The sequence below is a fragment of the Muscardinus avellanarius genome (genome assembly GCF_963383645.1).
Source record: "Muscardinus avellanarius genome assembly, chromosome: 14".
NCBI lineage: Eukaryota > Metazoa > Chordata > Mammalia > Rodentia > Gliridae > Muscardinus > Muscardinus avellanarius.
In genome coordinates, this window is record NC_137800.1 from 69,958,730 (window position 1) to 69,978,703 (window position 19,974).

General features: G+C 41.4%; 1 protein-coding gene across 1 annotated transcript in view; it reads left to right on the plus strand.

The window, feature by feature from the left end:
* Window positions 1–4,527: 4,527 nt before the first annotated feature.
* Window positions 4,528–19,974, plus strand: part of HIVEP1 (HIVEP zinc finger 1) — a gene marked incomplete at both ends in the record, with an annotated part of 124,349 nt that continues 108,902 nt past the window's right edge. Inside the window, one exon of the mRNA XM_080710936.1 lies at window positions 4,528–4,567. Within this exon, the coding sequence (XP_080567062.1) occupies window positions 4,528–4,567 (40 nt within the window). The remainder of the gene's footprint in view (window positions 4,568–19,974) is intronic.

Below are 19,974 nucleotides of genomic sequence, written 5' to 3' on the forward strand. Positions count from 1 at the left end.
TTTTGGCTCCGAACTTGCCATTACTGAGGATTCCATTTTTAATCCTGCCCGTTCTGGGGCTTTGGGCTTTTCTTAGTTCAAATGAGCTAGAGGTAGGATTTCCTCAGAGAAATTTTAGGGGTCAACCCTCGCAGGAAAGACCTAGACATCTTTATGGAACAAAACAATTACGTTTGCACAGATGGCCAGCTGCTTTAGTGAGTGTGTGATTATTTAGCATTTTTATTCCTTAAAAGGGGAAACCGGTTTGATTGTATCAAAGAATCTTTTTTTTTTTTTTTACCCGAATTTTTGTTTTCCCTGATCCCAGAGCTCAAGTTCCAGGCCTGTTAAACCAGTTAATTTCTTCTCCTTGTTAGGTTTACATGTGTAGTTTGCGCGCCCCATAACCTCGAAAACCACCCTCCTTACCCAGGTGCGACCCCGCCTGAAGTTTTTTCCATAGATTTCACCCCTCGCTTCCTCTACTGCTTTCTAGAAGCCGGGGTCAAACTCTGGTTTACAGTCATTGCTCCCGGTTCCTTTTTCACCGCTCGCTGGCTTAGCCAGCCCCGGGCTGCGCAGCCCCGCACCCTCCTTCTGCCCCGAATTTCCCGCCCCTTTAACCCCCAGCTGTCAGGCGGACAGGCAGGGGTTAATCGCGCGCTCCGCTTTGGCTTTGGGGAGCTCCGCGGCCTCTGGAATAACCTTGGCGTTCCTCTCTCTTTTAATAGAACATCCGCCACCCAGGAAAAAAAAAAGTGGTTTCAGTTCAGGGTTAATAATATGTCCCCTTCTGCCCTCCAAACCAACACCCCGCCCCCTGTGTGTGTGTGTGTGTGTGTGTGTGTAAGTTGTTTTTCAAAGTTAATGAGTTTCAAGTTTCACAATGATTTTTCCCCCTTCCCTTCTCAGCGTTGCTGAGGAAACCCCCTTGGGGTCCCCCCCACCCCCCCGCTCCTCAGCCCCCCTCCCCAGGCGGCCCGGGCGGGGGGCGGGGCTGGGAGACCCCATGACGTCACCGGGCCAGCCCACATCCTGCCGCAGAAAGTAAAGAGACGGTAAAGAGAAACTCCGGCCCCGCCCGGCCCCGCCCTCGCCGCCAACCGCCCCCCGCCGCGCCGCCGGGCCTCCCCGGCCGCGTGACCGCGGGCCCGCCCTCGCCCGCCCCGCGCGCCCACCCGGCCGGGCGGAGCCGCCCGCCCCGCCCCCGGGGATCCCCTGCGCCCCGCCCGCCCGCCCGCCCGCCCGCCGGGGAACCTCGACCTTCGCTCCTCCCGCCGCCGCCGCCAGCCGCGCCGGGCGCCGCAGAGGTAAAGCCCGCGCCCTCCGGCCCGCGCCGCGGCGCTGGGTGGGCGTGCGGGCCCGAGGCCGTCCGGCGGAGGCGGGCTCCCGGGCGCCGCCTGGGGGTCCCGAGCGGCGGGCGCTGGCGCCGCCCTCGGCCTGGCCGGCGCGGCTCCGCGGCGGGGGCGCTGCGCCGGGCGGCGCGGAGGCCGGGACCACCCCCGCGGGCGGGCGGCGGGCGGGCGCGCGGCGGGCGCGTGCGAGCGCGCGTGCAGCGCCGGCCTGGCGGAGGGATGGGGGCGCCCCGGCCGGCCGCGCGCGAGCGGCCCCGCAGGTACGCAGGGACGGCGCGGCGGGCGCCGTGCGGGGGGCGGGAGCAGGCCGCGGCGCGGGCGCGGGCTGGGGCTCGGCGCCCGCGGCTCGCTTTCCCTTTCGCTCCGGGCTCCCGGCGCCTGTCCGCTCCGGCCACCCGGGTAGTTTCTTTCCGGGAGGGGAGAGCGCGCCCGCAGCCGTCGGGCCGGGCCGGGCCGGGGAGGACTTGGCCCGGGAGGGCGGCGGCGGCGGCCCGGGGAGTCGCGGGGCTGCGGCGCCCGCCCGCCCGGGGTCGGCGCCGGCGTCGTCCTCCTCTCCGCAGCCGCTCCGGGCTCCTGCCTGAGCTGGCACTTCCATTCCCCCTCCTGGCATGCCAAGTGCTTTGTTCAGTGCAGCGTTGCAGAGGGGTTTTCCCAGGCTCCGCCCTCCACATTCATTCATGCTTTTTCTCCTTGCAATGTCTTTACGCTTTTTTTTTTTTTTTTGATCGTGTCCTGTTTTGCACCATGTAGTATTTATTTCTTTCCCGTAAAGGAACGCGCTATTGCTCGTCCTAGTTGCTACAGCGCTGCTGCCTGGGAAATGCCCACTTCCCCCTCCCCACAAGGGTTTAGGCTTGGGATGGACAGCCAGGGATAGCGGGTAGGCTGTGAACCCGGGAGCCGAAAGCCCTTACCGAGCGGGAATTTGCATATTTCACCTTTAGGCTTCGGATCCGATGGGATCACATGATTGGATTACAATCGGAGTTCGTGCTTTAAAAAACTTAGCAATATCGTGACTGTTTAAAAGCCTTAAGTTTAACAAGAAACGAAGCTAAGCGTTCTTACAATTTATTTGGCTTCAGTGTCTCTAATTCTCCGTTGAATCAGAATGTACATGAGTCAGATAGTGGATGCTGCTTTAGCGCAGGCGATTGAGAAACCATGTCTTCTAAGGCTCGTTTAGCACCGTGCTAGGTGAGGTACACACTATTGACCATCTTATTTCATATTCTTTCTCATGCAGTTAAAAAGCTATGAAGATTTTTGTGCCATGATGACATAGAGCCCTGTCAGGAATAAAATATGTTAGTTGTAATCTACTTTTTCTTCTATTTCTTAGCTAAAACGAAACCATTGATTTCTTAAACTGTCTATTTGGATATTAGCTGCATTCTTTCCCATATAGGCTTTTTAGGGACAATTAATATTGCAGCATTTTTGTGTGACAGGCAAAGCTTCTATATTGTTGTTTAGTCTTTATTACAGCCTTCTGAGGTGGATAATATTTCCTAGTTTTACAGTTGGGAAATCTGATCTTCAGAGAGGTTAAGTACTTTGAAGGAGGCCACACAGTATGGGGTAGAGCCTGGCCTTGAACCCAGTCTGGCTTGTCACCAAAGTATGCAGTCATGATCTGCTGTGCCAGTAAGCATCATTTGGGGCCCAGGGCTCTTAAAAGAGTAGCTTTTGTCTCCAGTGAGGAAACAGACTCAGAGCAACTGACATGTGGTACCATAGTCCATGGTTGCTGATTTTAGGCAGGTTACTTGGCCTCTTCCAAAACTTGTTTTTTTTCTCTTTGAAAAGGGATCAATGGTAGGTATTTTCTCAGTTATTGTTAGGATTAAATTAGGTTAATTTTAGGCAATACAAAGGCACATAGGAGGCCGTCAGTAGGATTCTCTTGTTTCTTAAAATGTATCAGATAGGAGAGCAACTTTAAACAAAGCGTTCCTATTTCATTCTTGTGTTTTTGCATAGAGGTTAAACATTGTTTCATGTATAATGCTAATATAAAACCTTGCTTGTCAGTTTTATTACAGGAAGTTAAAACTAAAATTTTAGCTCAATGATCCTTGAGTCCAGTGGAAGGGGAGACTGAGGTACCTAGTTTGGAGAGGTAGCTGGTTATGTTTTAGACCATCTTGACACTGTATTTCAGATTGCTTTAAAAAATGTTTAGGTCAGGGCAGAGTAGTTATGCTGCAGTAACAACTCAGAAACCTTAGTGCCTTAAAACAACAAGGGTCTGTTTCTTGTTTCTGTTGCCTGATGATGTTGGGTTAGGGTAAGCTCCATTCTGATGTGAGATTAGCTGCCTGGAGCAATGCTAGTCCCCTGTCAGAGGGGAAAGAATGCGGTGGAGGCTCTTGTTTTAACTAAATGCTCTAGGGTGGAAGTGAAGCAAGCTTGTCTTCCACTCCCAGGTCAAGGACTACATCTGATCTGAGTCCACAAAGTATCATCCTCCTGTGAGCCCAGAAGGGAGGACTGATAATTGGGGGCAGAACAGTGCCTGCATTTATTAGCTAAATTCTAAACAAGCTGACTGAAACCTGGCACTTACTCTTACAAATGGTATAACCCTTTTGTAACCTGATTGGTCTCCTTTAATTGTAACTGGTAATGTTATTGTAAAACACAAAGTGAATTTCTCCACTTTTATTTGATAAAGTATGGTGATATATTTTTTCTATTTTTTTTAAATAAGGCCTAAGTATTGGCAAAAAGCCCTATTCTTTGTTTAAATAAAAATTATTGAGTAATTCCCAGCATTTTGGAGGCTGAGACTGTGGAGGATCGTGGTTTGCAGATAGCCTCAGCTACTTAGTGAGGCCCTCCGCAACTCCGTGAGACCCTGTTTCAAAGTAAAGAATAAAAGATAGGGCTTGGAGGTAGGCTCAAAGGTAGAATGCCCTTGGGTTTCATCCCAGTACCACACACACCACACATAAAAGTGAGTAATGTTTTGTAGTGGTGCCAGCTTGGTTACTTTCCTTGAGCTAGTGCTGTGTTGAGCCACAACTTTTGTGTTTTCTTTCACTTTAAAGGTAGTAAAATATGCTTCTTGTTTTTCTTTTTTAGCACATGGATTAATTGATGTACATAGAGTTTATAGAGCCATCATTTTGAGACCATCTCTTCCTGCAGTTTCTAAGAAGAAAAAAGAGCTCCTGAATCCAAGAAGATGCCTCGAACTAAACAGATTCATCCCAGAAATCTAAGAGGTGAGGCCCTGCATTCAGTAGAAGTAAGACTGGTAGTAAACTCGTTCGTGAAGTATGTCTTTGGCATCAGCAGTGCACATTGTTATATTCGGACCCTGCTTTATGGTCAGTTCTCTTTCTCTTGATCATTTCCATTTGCCCTACATAATTCCTATCTCTTAGGAGATACTTAAAAAATTTCTGTCACATGAATTTAGTGAATTTGACAAAGTTACAGTTCCTTCCCAACCACCTAAAGGTGTTAAAGGCTGAGATTTATTATTTCTTAATGGGAACCGTGTTGGGATTGAGGAATCTGAAGTGAATGGTTGATATTCTTTGGCAGCTGGATTACCATGACTTTTATGCTTATAGTTTTTTTATTCTTCCATCATTCTTCTTTGGAGAGTTATTTCTGTACCGCTCTATAAGTTACACTAACAAAATAAGATGTGTGAAAGAGTTATAGTTGGCATTCACCCAAACCATTATCTGCAGAACTTTGAACAAGCCTACTTCTTTTCCATGACGAAACATTGGGTCAAATACATGTATATAGGGCTTGGGTGAAGCTCAGTGGTTAACTCCAGAGTCTGGGTTCAGTCCATAGCACCCAGCATAAACCGACCAAGCAAAACATATTTATAGTAACACATTCTATACTAAGACCATATGTAATTGTGCTCTACTTATATACAACTGGAGGTTGCAGTAGGTTTGTTTATTCCAACATTGTCACAAAGGCTGAGTAATACCTTGTGCTACAATGTTGCTAGGTTGTAGGAATTTTTCAGTTGTTACATTATGAGAGCTCTGGGAGATGCTGTCTGTTGTTGGCTGAAATGCTGTTATACAGTAGATGACTGTATTTATTACCATTGCATATAAAAACAAAAATACTTCAAGCATCTACATGCAAGGTAAGAAATGACTTAAAAATCATATAGATTAACTGAAAATATTCCTTGAAAAAATAAATGTGACCCGTCACCATTAAGTGATATTTGGAAATTGGGTCAGTTTCTCAGCCTACTTGACTCTGGAAAGAGCGCTCATTTCCAGGCTAAGAAAGGGCTGGAACCAACGGGGCATGGTGGTGCACGCCTGTAATCCTTGTAATTGGGAGGCCGAGACAGGAGGATCACAAGTTCAAAGCCAGCTTTGGTAATCTAGCAAGACCCATTTCAAAATAAAAAGGGAAGCCAGGCGTGGTGCACACACTTGTAATCCCAGCATTCAGGAGGCTGAGACTGGAGACGGTTTGCAGACAGCCTCAGCTACTTAGTGAGGCCCTCTGCATCTCAGTGAGACCTGGTTTCAAAATAAAGAATAAGCTGGGCGTGGTGGTGCACGCTTGTAATCCCTGCACTTGGGAAGAGGAGACAGTAGGATGGCGAAGCCAGGGTCTCTGGCTTAAGAGACCCTGTTTCCAAATAAAAATATAAAATAGGTCTGGGAGTGTAGCCCGGAGGTAGAAGGGTTTCCAGGAACCCCAGTACCATGCCCCTGGGTTCCATCCCCAGGCCCGCAAAAAAATAAATAAATAAAAAAAATAAAAAATAAATAAAAAGGGCTGGGTGTGTAGCTACATCGTAGAATGCCCCTGGGTTCAATTCCTAGTGTCACAAAAAAGAAAACAAAAGTGCTGGAGCCACATTTAAGTGGATGATCATAGTATCAGTGTCTGCTGAGGTAGAAATTTAGGTGGAGGATATTAACTATGATGTTTCGAAGTCCAATTTAGATTCATATAGAAAATATTGAAAACTCGATGTATATTTGCCTGTCTCTCCCATTTAGAATCTGAACTAACTTCAGTAGGGCCTTCCTTTCATTGACTATGATAGGCAAGACTTTCACACCCTGAGGTGGGCATTTGGAGCCCAGAGCCCTGCCTTGAAGGTTTATCTATCCAGAGAGGGTACTCTGTTCCAATTTGCACAAGGGCAGCTTGGAGCCTAACCGCTGCCTTAACCAGGAGCCCAGATGGTCGTTAGAAGAATGAATGTAGACAGTCTGAGACATCAGATGTTTCAGCTTGTGATTTCTCAGCTTTATGATGGGGTGAAAGTGATGTGTGTTCAGTAGAGACCGAATTTCAGCCAGTGCGGTGTAGTCCTCTATGTCTCTTACGCCAGCTACTCGAGAGGCTGAGGCCTGGGGATCTCTTGAGTCTAGGAGTTTAAGTCCAGCCAGGAGAACAAAGCAAGACCCCATCTCAGAGCAAAAAGGGAAGAGAAAAATTGAGTGCAAACTATACTTTGGATTTGGATGTTTTCCCAGGCCAGCAGTAGGTGATCATGCTGGACAGCGGCAGTGATCTGGGCTTGCATTCGGCAATATACAGCAAGCACAGGTTAGGTGTGTTAAACAAATTTTCAATTTATGGTACTTTCAGTTTAGGGTAGGGTTGTTGGGTCATAACCTTGTAAATAAAAGAACCATTGTACCCTATTGATCTGAAAATATTCTTCATTGGCTCACAAATTTTACAGAATATATTTTCTATAGAATATATGAGTATATGAATAGAATAACTTGCAACTTTTTTGAAAATGTGATACTTTTACAGTTTTCAAAGAGGTTTCTGTCTGGTCTATCAGTAAAAGTCTAGAAAGGTGCTTGCCTTGGGCAGTTTGGAACTCTGAGCCACTAAAGGAAGGCTGAGGTAGGTGGGTACAAGAGGCCATGGAAGCAGAGTCAGAGGAGAGGAGGCTCAGGACATGAGGCACTTGTGAGCAGAGCGTGGGGCGCCCTCCTGAAAGAGGTGGCATCTAGGTTACCAGCTCGCGCAGCGTGGTGCTGGGAAGGGCGAGTACGCAGAGAGTGAAGGAGAAAGTGGGAACTAACACCTCGATATTCCTGCCCTCTGAAAATGGCACGAGAGCTTTGCCCTGGGAAGAGTTGGGGGCTGAGAGCAAGCAGGTAAGCACGAGCTACTGAAATTAACTTTCTAACATCTTTTGTATCTCACTGGTAAATTAGCATATTATGTTTTACCTTACTTATGGTCCTTTGCTTTGGCTTACAGAAGACATCTCTCATGCAGTTAGATGTGAAATGGGGAGAGCGAAAACCAGAAAACCCAATCAGGAGTCAGCCCAGCCACTGTCAGCGCTGGGGTATTCATGAAACCCATTGTCCCCTTTTAGGCTTCTTGGATAATAAATAGTCTGTGAAGTATTTGTCTTGTATTTAGTGATTAAGTCAATATTAAATAAATACCATAACAATCCCAAATTATATGTTTTTTTTTTCTTTTTTGGCAGTTTCACTTCTCAGAATACAATCTTTCTGCATGTATGCATATTACACATATTAAAATATCAGACAAATATTGAAAAAATGCCACTGGGATCAATCATGGATGAGTGTACAAAATTTGCATAGATTTTAAAATTAGACATGCACACACCATGCCCCTGTAAGCAGGAAGAGTTTACACTTCTCTGTTCTTAGGGTTTCTTTAGTAGAAGAGCGTGGGAAGATTGATCGTTAAGGCAGGAAGTAAGTTTGGGGCACAGCTGAGACCAAGTTAGACCAGACGGGTAATCTGCGCACGGTATGACTGGGGCATTGTGGAATTCAGCACCTTGGCAGCATAACCCGGTAGAACCTTCGTGTTTGTTGCTTGCTTCCCATTCGCACAGTGCAGTGGGTAGAGGTGTAACGGTACTGTATCCTCTGTGAGGTTGAAGAGTTTGAGAAGAGATGAGAGAAGCCTTGGTGTGCAGGAGAAAGGCTTAGTGCCTGGCTTGGCTCCTTGGAGAAGGACCGCTGGGCCATGGGTTGACAAACCCAAGGCGGGATCTCCTGTGTGTGTTCTTGATGAATGGACAGAGAAGCTGCATGGTAGTGTCCAGCGGTCATTCCTTACTGATCACTCCTCTGCCAGGGGCCGTCCCACTGCTTCCCAGGGCTTGGCTTGTACTCTTGGGTGATGTGGAATGGAGGAACTGGTGTCTTGGCAGGGATTTCTGTGCTTGTCCTTCTGAGTTGAAAGGCTGTTTTTGTACGGTGGTAATCATACTGTGAATATGTTTTAAGGCTTTGGAAAAAAAAAAAAGCACCAGAAGGTATTACCCATTTTGTTGTATTTGGGACCATGGTTTCAAAGCCTCATCTACTTGAAAATTGGAAGTCAGTGTGGAAAGTACTAAGTATTAAACCTTTTGCAAAACATAGTTTGAGAATTTGAAGTAGCTCATTTTCATTTTTATTGATTGAGTATATTTGGCTTTAAACATAAGACATGAAAAATAAGAATGTTTTCCCCTCACAAGAGCCAATTTTATTATAATATGAGAGGTAGCACTTAGTGGGTGATGTGATCATGGCCACCATTGGCACACGGGGTCTGAGAGCACCTCCCCACCTTACAAGGTGAGGTGCAGTGTCCTGAGTTTGGCCAGGGAACTTCACATACTTTGGCACTCTTCTCTTCTATATCTGATGAGTGGTCCTTTGCCATTCCAGGAGCTCATCATGCAAATCCAGCATTTCTGTGCTGCCCTGCTCTCAGGAAAGTACCTCTCAGCCCTCCCTCTACCTTTTTGCTTTGTTTCTTACTCTGTATGGGAAGTGTCTGCCAAAAACTTCACTCTTGTTGAGATCTTTTTCTCCTCCTTTCTTCTTTTCCTTTTGTCAAAATCCCCCTTCCCACAGACATACAGTGGGCCTGCATTGCTTCTGTCCGTGTGTGCCTTATTGTACCTACAGTATTGCAGCCTAATTCTCCTTCTAGCTGAACTGTAAATATGCCAGAAGAGACTATTTTGGTCATATGTACTCAACAGGAATATTTGAATGTGTTAGCTTTTTAGCAACCTGAAGGGTTAAGATGATTTGGACTTATGAAATTTGTTTTAAGTTTTTGGGTAGGATATTTGGTGGTCTTTCATCAAGAAACTTGTGATAAAACCAAATTTTAATTGCCTGAGCAGGTAAACCTGGTTATTAACTTATGTTGGACATGACGTTTCACCGTAGGTTCCTAGTGTCTGTTGCTTTAGTACATTTAATTAAAATGCAGGTAGAGTTTGGCCTCATTCTGTGACCAACTAGATGTGTGGTCCTGTGCAAGCTTGAAGGGTCTGTTTTCTTGTCTGTAAAATGAAGATAATGTGTTAAGACTAGATAATATGGCAACTGCATTTCTACAGTGTGCATTTCTATAGTGCCTAGCACTGGGTAGATACTCAACATAGAGAGCTATTACTTTCTCAAACAACAACAGCAACAAAAACTGGTTTATGTCAAACTCTTGTGTTGCATGTGCTTCATGAACAGAAGAAACAGAAGAGCTCCCACGTAAAACCTCTCCCTGCGGTTTCTGCAGCCCACAAGGAGCTGCATCTGGGCTCAGTGTTGATGGCTAACACGCCCCTTGTTCTGACTTCTCAAGGTTAGGGATTTGGAAGAGAGGGTCAGTGCAGAGTACAGAAAACAATTTGGGAATGAAAATTCTTTTTTTTTTGCAGTACTGGGGATGGAACCCAGGGGCATTGTACCTCCCAGCTAAACCGCCAGCTCTATTTTTTTTTAAAGTCATTTTATTTTTTTTGAAACAGGGTCTTGCTGAGTTGAGAAGGGCCCCACTAAGTAGCTGAGGCTGTCCGTGAACTTCCATCCTTTGGTCTCAGCCTCTCGAATACTAGGATTACAAGTGTGAGCCACCACTCTATTCACTACCGGCTACAGGGAGGAAAATTCTTAGTGTGCCACCACTTCTCTTTTTCTGTTTAAACTCATTCAAACCTTGCCTTGTGTTTTGACTGTCTTAAATGAGGTTAAACAGAATATTTGTCTACATCTAGTTCTCAGCAAACTGATTGTGAGGTCTTCAAGTTAACTATTGCCTAGTAAGTTGATGCCACAGGTCATGTGCAGAGGGTGGCTACCATCTCTGTCCTCTGTTCTCTTCCTATGTGAGACAGGAAAGCCCCATCTCAGTTTTCAGGATTAATCTAAGATGAATGTTTTCATTTGCGGTCAATTTGTGGGCCTACTTTAGTGGTTGCTTTATAAAAATTTTTACCATGAATACAATCTTGTGTTTTCTTGTTAATGTAGGGATTATTTTGCTGAGCTTATAAGTAGAATAGGTTTAATATTAATGATTTTCATGGAGCATTCTTGCTGTTTATATGTTGTACCTCACATTTGAATGTTAGGTCAGCAATTCCATGCCGACAGCATTTAAGAGATCAGAAATCTTGTAGGATAAACAACCCTACAGCTTATTTTTTTTAAAAAAAGGAAGAAAAATTCTACTTATGACTATAGCTAGAAAGGAAATAATGATTAAAAATAGTTTTCGCTGATAGAGTGAAAAAGCCACTGATGTTATTAGGAATTATCATATAAATACCTGACATTAGTTTGACTAGGATAAAAAAATATAAGAATAGATTTAATATAGCAAATCTGGTATTCTTTTTTTGTAGATAATTATTTTTCAGCTCATGTTGAGAGCTTATTTGATGTTTTTTGAATGCTTATTAACATTAGCCAAGTGCTTTTTTCTTTTTGAAAGCAAATACAAAATGTAATAATATGATTAACCAGAATAATGATTTTATTTTAGAACATCTTTGTTCAAAATATGTTCTGATGAGGTATAATTTTATCTAACTGTGGAATAGAAAAAATACATAATGTGCATGAGACCTATTATATACAAACATTTTTAAGCTTCATATTTAGAATGTAATAATTGGAACAAGTCTGGGCTAAAGTTGATTCTTGTGTTATATGGAAAGATATTTTATACATAGAGTGTTTTATTTTTCATTCATATACTTAATTCTTTTAAAACATTTAGCAGTATTTATCTACATATTAGCAATATTCTTCCGCATATTAATAATATGCCAATTACAAAAAGTGTCACAGTGTTACTGTTCACTAAGCGCAAAAACATAAGCAAATAGAGTCCTTTCTTCTCAGTGTTGAAGCCATTCTTTGAGAAAGAAGCTATTGAGCTAAAATTACTATCTTCAACTTAGAAGTTTTTAAGTATATAGTCAGCCATGGTAAAGTAAGAGTTATTTATGCCTATTTAATTGATACAAAGCCTGAATTTTATGTTGCTCTGCTGATTTTATGTATCTCAACTATTAGAGTATAAATTTAGGAAAACCTAATAATTGTTTTGAAGTGCATTTGATGTGCTTATCTCCCAACTCTTGCAGATTTGCCAGTGAAGAAAAAAGATCAGGAATAAATGCTTAGTAGTTAAGAGTATCCAATAAAAGTAGGTTAAATATACAATTAGGGCAGTGTGTGATAGTAGTACAAGAAAAAATAAAAAAGAAGGTGAACTGAGCTGAAACAAGATGATCTGGAAGGTGGCTTCCCAGTGCCAGGGGATACTGGGGCATGCTATCTAACCGGAATTATATACACGTTCAGCGGGAAGGAGGACCTTGGAGATCTTGAGGTTCACCCTCCCCATTTACAGATGGAAAGTAAATGTGGCCAGAGAAATTTAAGAAAATTGACTTTGGGCAGCTTATTTGTATCTTGTTTAAGATGATATTTGTGCAGTGTTTTTTTTTTTTTCTTTTTTCCTTTTTCCTTCCTGTGAGATGTTTTTACTCTGTTTCCCACTCTGTTTCCCAGACTGGTCTTGAACCCCTAGGCTCAAGCCATCCTGTGTTAGCCTCCCAAGTAGCTGGGACTACAGGGATACTATTATGCTTGACTCCGGTTTTTTAAAATCATGTTGCATAGCACATCTCATAATAATGATTTGCTGTGGGCTAATGGTAAGAAGGATGCTGATCCATGTGGTTTTCATGATGCTAGAAAGAGCTGTAGGGAAAAAAAAAAGGAAGTTGTGCTTTCCACTGCTCTGTCACTGGACTCTGTTCCAAGTGCTCTCTATACATACTTGCTTTTTTCATCTCTTTTAGCAGGTGAGGTAGGTATTACAGATGGGGAATGAGGCAGAGAGAATTTGCCTTGCCCGGGGTCACACCGCGGAGTGTCCATCTCCAGAGCCTTTGCTCCTGGTCGGGCTTGCTGACGTCGATGTTAATATATAAATAAGGGGGAGCTCTTTCCTGACCATTGAGGTTAGTAAATGCTGTCCAGGTATGAAATAAAATTCACTGAGTATAGCACAGAGAGCTGTGGTGACTCAGGAGGTCAGAATTAGAAGGATTATTATTTTTCCTTCTGAGTGTTTGATTGTTTGAAAGTCATTTTCACAATTTTGTTTGTGTACATTACCCCAGGTTGGATTTATTATCGCAAGGGAATTTCCATGTTTTTTTTTAAGTTGTTCTATTATTAAAAACATTTTCTTATGTGACTTGTTTAGTTACATGTAGATGAAAGTAGAGATGTCTTACTTAAAGTGAAAAATGACTATTTAAATTAGAGGTTTAGCATAGCAGTTAAAATTTCAGATATGAAGTCATAGATGGTATTTTGGGGAAAACTAATGTGAAGACATTCACATTTTAAGCAAAATGTAGAAGATACTCTACAGTGTTTCCTCATGTCATGTACAATAGGAAGTAGGAAAAGTAATAATTGTATACTACTTCTGATATTCATAGAATCTTCCATGTTGTAGCTCTAGAGAAAGGGCAGATGATGAACTACTCGGTATCAGAGTTAAGAGGCTTTATTAGCCTTTCATTTTAAGTCTGGGAACCAGGGGAATTTCTGGTAGACTATGCTGAGAAATAAAACTTGGTATCTGCCTTTTTAATATAATGTGTCTCCAAACACAGCATAAAGGCTCAAGAGCAGTATAATGCGCATTGAATATAATTTTAGAGTAATACGGTACATGTGACATGAATTCCCAAAGGGAAACAGTTTAAAAGTAATCTCAGTAGGATAAAACAACCAGGAAATACTTCTTGGAGGTATTGTTGGATAAGTCAGGTGATTTTCAGCAAACACCTGAATGAGGAGGAGTTTTGATATGAATTTTAAAGAAAGGAAAAATAGTTTTGTGAAGAAAATAAGTTGTTTTGAGACACTGGTAGAAGAAAGAATGGGGGAAGGAATCATGCTGAAGTGATTATTGGTCTAATTTGCTTGGTCAGAGTAGATTTCTCAATGAACTAAAAACTTTAAAGACCAAAACAGGAAATAATTCTTAGATTTGCTATGTGGAGTTTCTATTTGTGGTAGTAATAAAGTTACTAGGTTAAATTTTTTATATTTTCAGGTATCAGGTAGGTGATAAATAAATAAATTATATCAAAGACTGGGCACTATCTTATACATTAAAGAACAACATCCTTATGGGGTCAGGGTATTTGTTGATATTCAGGAAATAGTATGGCATATTAAAAAGAGGGAGTCTTTTTTTCAATCTCACTATTCTAGAAGATCATCATGTATATAAACAGGTCAGCAAATGACTAATATGTAATTGCTTTAATTTAATTTAAAAATTTTTTTTGTTAACAAGCATGGGAATGGCCAGGGGCTGATAGGGGTAAATGTTGATCTGTAATTTATTTTTTAATTCTAAATAGCTCTTATTCTTATGCACAGGATAGCAAACTATAGTTCACTGGCCAAATCCAGTCTCAACTTGTTTTTGTAAATAGCTTTATTGCAATATACCCATGTTTATCCATTCATTACTATCTGTGGCTATTTTCTTTCAGCAGAATTAGAGTTGAATAGTTGTGTATGGCTCACAAAGCCTAAAATATTTCCTTTTTTTTTTTTTTTGATACTGAAGATGGAACTGAGGGACATTGCTCCAAGCTACACCGTCAGCCCTATTTTTATTATGAAACAAGGCCTAACTAAATTGTGGAGGGCCTCACCATGTACCTGAGACTGTCCACAAACTGTGAATCCTCTTTGTTTCAGCCTCCGAGGTATTGGAATTATAAGCGTGCACCACCATGCCTGGCTCTGGATGCTACCTTTTTAAAATTGTATTGTCTTCATTAATCAATTCTGTTTTATCTTGAAGTAGTAGAAAAATATTAACAGCCACCCATTTCCAACACTGTGTCAAATACCTTATAAAGTGTAGTGTATTTCTTCAGTCAAAACGAATTGTGTTCTTAGCTATTTGAGCAGTTATATTGAATTATTAGCCTTTTTGTTTTGGTACATGCCAATGTAGTCACATGACTCAAAAACAAATGAGATCAATAACCACTACCATGTTTCCTTTCCTAGTGACAAGGAGAGCCTTTGGTGGTCATAAGGCCACTTTGACTGCCCTTGCTCAGAAGCCTCTGTCTGGACTTCCATGGCCTGCTTGTGATGTTTTGTACATAATGTAGAGTTCAACAGCTCTGTCCTGTCTTGTAGAAAATTTATAGTTGAAGACAAAGACCACAGTGACTTAAACATGAAAGTCCAGACAGCTGTGCAAATATTTAACAAGTGAACATAAAAGTAAATATTTAGCCGACTTATGTAAGGGGATATATGGCTGCAAGAGATTGAACACATTATTTAGCCATCTAGATGTTGATCAGTTGTGCTCTGATGGAATTCATGATAAATGGCGTGAAGTCCATGTTCACCATTCACATAATGTCTTGGAAAAGCTAGAGCACTCTACCTTTGAGAGATACCCACAGCCCTATTTTTTATTCTTTATTTGAAACAAGGTCTCACTGAGTTGCAAAGGGCCTCACTAAGTAGCTGGGGCTGTCCGCAAACTGTGATTCTCCTGTCTCAGCCTCCCAAATGCTGGGATTACAAGTGTGCACCACCACATGCAGCTTTATTTTTCTTTTTTATTGCTAAGTAATGTCTTATATGAATAATGAATATACAGCATTTCATTGTTCATTTCCCAGTTGGTGGACATTTGGATTGGGCTAGTCTGAATAATGTGGCTGTAAATAATTCCATTTAAGTCTGCAGTTAGGTAGAGTATCTTAAAATCTCATTTAGATCTAGTTGTTTTTAACACCCATTTGACCTATTATGATAGGCTTCCCATTTGGCACATGATTTCTTATCCTTTTACTTTGAACTTTTTGTTTATGAACCTAATTTGAACTTCTGGCCAGCATGTCATCGCAGTCGCTTTTTCACACAGTCTGACGATGTGACTTTGAGGTGCTTATTCTGTCACAGTCATGCATTTATTGTTGGGTCTCTGTCTGCTATTTTGCTATTTCTTTCCTGTGTGCTTCATACTTGTATTTTTCTGTATCTACTTAATTTCCTTCTTTTATGTCCAGTATTTGCTTAGTGTACCTTCAGATTTCTGTTTTTTCCCCACTATATTTCTGAATAGTTTTCTTAATGATTAGAGATCACAATGTGCATCTTAAGCATTGCTGTCTGCTTGAGAGGAGTTCCCACTGAGCCTGGGCAACACATGGGAACTGCTCCAAGGGCTCCTTTTCCTTTCCCTTATGCCATTATTGTTTGTGTTTGATCCTTATGTGTTTGTGTGTTATTCTTCCTCCTCCTCTTCCTCTTTTCTTTTTTTGGTGGTATTGAAGATTGAACCCAGGGCATTCTACCTCTGAGCATTTTATTTTTTATTTCGAAACAGTCTTAGTTGCTAAGACTGGCTATGGATCCGTGATCCTCCTGCCTCAGCCTCCCAAGTACTGAGATTACAAGCTTGCACCACCACATCCTGGTCTTATGTTTTATGTCAGCTATATGGTTTAAAATACTTTATACAGTCTTATTTTTAAAAGAATTTAAAAGAAGACACGAGAAAAAACTATGGATTCTAGGATTTCACAAAGCATTTCTTGTAAGGCAGGACATCTATCAGGAAAACTTCTCAAAATTTAAATGTCTTTATTTTTTCTTCAGTGTTGAATTCTGGTTTGTCGGTTGTTGTGGTTTCTTTCTACACTTTGAACATCTGCTGCCCTTGGTCCTCTGTGGTTTCTGATGAGGAGTCAGCTGTTTATTGTAACCCCCACCATGTGACATGAATTGTACTTTGCATAATGCTTTTATGTTTTTTAAAATTCTTTAACAGTTTGAGTATGATGTTTTTAGGTGTGGATCATATTGTGTTTATCCTATTTGGGGTGTTGTTGGACTTTTTGGATGTCTATATTCTCTTTAGTTTTATCAAATTTGGGAAGTTATGGGGCACTATTTATTCAAATATCTTTTTCTGCTCCCTTTACCCTCCCATCACACCTACATTGTCCATTAGTGTCTGAGGCAGGTTGGTTCCAGGATCCCCTCAGATACCAAAATTTGCAGATGCTCGTCCTTTGTATAAAATGACATGCCTGTGCACATCCTCCGATATGCTTTAAATCATCTCTTAGTTATGATATTTACTACAATATAAATTCTATAAAAATAATTGTTGTATTTTATTGTTTAGGGAATAATGACAAGAAAAATGTCAGTATTCAGTGTGTATGTAGGTTTTTATGTTTTTGTTTTGTGGTTGGTTGAATCTACAGAATTGTAGAAGGCTGACTACACATTGATATGTTTGATATTTCACAGGCCTCTGAGAGTATTCATATGTTTTCAGTCTTTCTATTCCTCAGATTGAGCTATCTTCAGATGTATTGTTGCTTTCTTATGCTGGCTTAAATTTGATGTTGCATTCCTCTAGTAATTTTTTTTTATTTCATTTGTTGTAGTTCTCTTTTTTATGATTTCTAATTATTGAGATTCTCTTTGTTATTATAATCACATTTAATAATCCTTTGAGCATGCCATGGCGATTTTTTTTAACATATATAGCTTCTTTGAAGTCTGAGCCTATCAAGCATCTTGGAGATACTACAGACAGTTTCTATTGTTTGGTTTTTTTTTTCCTTGAGCATGAGTCACACTTTTTCTTTTTTCTTCATGTCTTCATGTTTTTTGTTGAATATGCTGCATTTTTAGAGAATGGATTGTTATTTCCTCTTGAGTTGTTCTTTTGTTTCTTTAGTAAGTTGTTAAATCTGTGAGGGTTCTTTCTCCCATAGTGTATAGCTGCTGATGTCTGCTCAAATGTATTTTCTTGTTTTTAGCCTTAGGGCCAGCTGCTGAGGGGTCACCCAGTATAGCTTTGTGTCAGGCCAAAGATTGTTTAGAGATATATTGTGAGCTAGTAAAACTTACACTCTCCTCCATTGGGTCTGTGTGTGGCAGGGAGCACTTGCAAATCAGAAAGTTCTGCAGACTGCCCTGCTTCACTGTGAGCCGCGGCACCTGCATCTTCTTTGCACCCTTTGTTTGCAGAGGATGCACAGGTGGTGTGAACCCATTCTTTTGGCTGCCACACTTGTGCAGAGGTTCTGGGTGGCTTGGGATACCTGTGCAGCATTGATCAAGAGCCTGTGGTTGTCTCGCTTCCTCCAACTCCCTATTAAGTCTCTGGTCAGGCTGCTGGGGTCTCTTTTGCCCCAAACAGATTTTTAACCTCAGACCAATTGCCTTTCCCAGTTGATCATGGAATTGTCACTTAAATGATGGTGCTGCATATCCACTGGGCTTGGCCTGGCATGACAGTGGAGCTGCTGGTTGCCCAGCTGCCCCTCTTGGTGATGGGTGGTACTGAGCTGGGTGGCAGGCAGGGCAGGTAAGCCTCAAGGAAGAGCTCAGCTGTCCTGGTGTGCTTCCCACTCCCCATGAGAACTGCTGCTCATTGTGAGTGGCTCTGGTTGATTTCCAGAGTTGCAGGTATTGGTTGTTTTGATAGTTTTGTCTGGCTTTATGGTTGTGTCTTTAAAAGAGGACTTGTCACCTCCTCACTTTGTCCTTGCAGTATTTCCCATGAGTGTATACCAAGTGTTCTCCTGTGGCATAGGCATTGTCTTAGGCACTGAGAAAATCAAACTTCACAGTGTAATTTAATAAGCTTTATACTAAAGTCTGCTTATAGCATCTTATCAAGTTGGCATAAAACCTAGATGGTATTTGAAAAACAAATAATGAGATGATTGTGTGTTTTAAGATATTATTACAGGCATTATTGATAATTAAAATCTATGCAACTGATACAGATATTAACCCACCCATAATTTTTATATCCAAAGCCTTTATCTCTGGAAGTGTGGCTGAATTGAGGAAAATAAAATAAAAAAAAAAAAAACAAGAGTTTGGAGTTGTGGGGTTGGGATTGAATCCCAGTTCTATCACTTATAGGGTCTGTGGCTGACAGATTACTTAATTTTTTCTGAGCCTATTTTTTTTTAACCTTAAACTGGGTACAATATCAGCCATATAGGTTATTCTGAAGATTAAATGTAACACTGGTAAAATACATAACATCTCTCACTTGGTATAGATGGTCATTTCTTGATATCTCCAGAAGATTGGTTCCAGGTCCCTGCAGATACTAAAATTTCTGTATACTGAAATCTTGATATAGAATGTTGTGGCCTACACAATCCTCCTGTATACTCTAAACTTTCTCTAGATGACCAGTAATGTCTAATAGAATGTCAATGCTATGTAAGTAATTGCTGCACCATTTAGGAAACAATGACAAGAAAAAAAGTTCAAACACATCCCATACAGGTGCAGTTTCTTTTTTACTGAATATTTTCAATCCATGGTTGGTTGAGTCCATTTTTATGGAATTCATAAACACGGATGGAAAACTATTATAATAAATGCTAATGTACCCACTCAACAAGTTGTGGTTGGGGATTAGTTGGGTAACCTTTTTTTTAGCACCAGGTTTCTCTCCTTGTTTTTTGTTTTTTTTTTGTTGTTGTTTTAAAAAATTTTTGTTTTGTTTTTACAGTCCTGGAAATTAAACAAGAGGCAAGAGTATATCCCCAGCCCTTTTTATTTATTTGCGATAGGTCTCACCTAGTTGCTCATGGTGGCCTCCAACTTGTCCTCCTCAGCTTCCCAAGTAGCTGGGAGTACAGGTGATAACCACCTCACCCTGCAATTTTGGTATGTTATACAGTAACTGAAACTCATCAAATTTGTATAAAACCTAGATGCTGTTTAAAAAAAATGAGATTGTTGCATGTTTAAAAGACTAATGCAAACATTGTTGATAATTAAAACCTATACAACTGATATATATATATATATATATATATATATATATATATATATATATATATATTAGCCCACTGGTAATTTTTATATCCAAAAATCCACATATAGTTGATTTTCCTTAGACTATGGTTTGGTTGGATACTGTTCCCAAATGTTCCCAGTATCTCCTAGTGAATTTCTCTCCAAAGTCTAAATTTTACATGTGTAAAAGTGATGATTACACTTTTTGCTGCCACTTATGGTGAGTAAACTTGTGTGCCTGGATCATCCTATGGGGAGGACTGTCCAACAAGAGAAAGTAGCATTGACAACTGGACATTTTCTGACCCTCTTTGGAAGGAAGACAACAGCGTCTAATAGGGACTATCAAAGAATTTTCAGAGGAATGGTCTTGGCTCAGGCCAGACCACTGCCTGCTTATCAAACCTCAGTCTCCATCCTATAATAATTAAGTTAATGTGGAGGAAGTGGCAATTTTG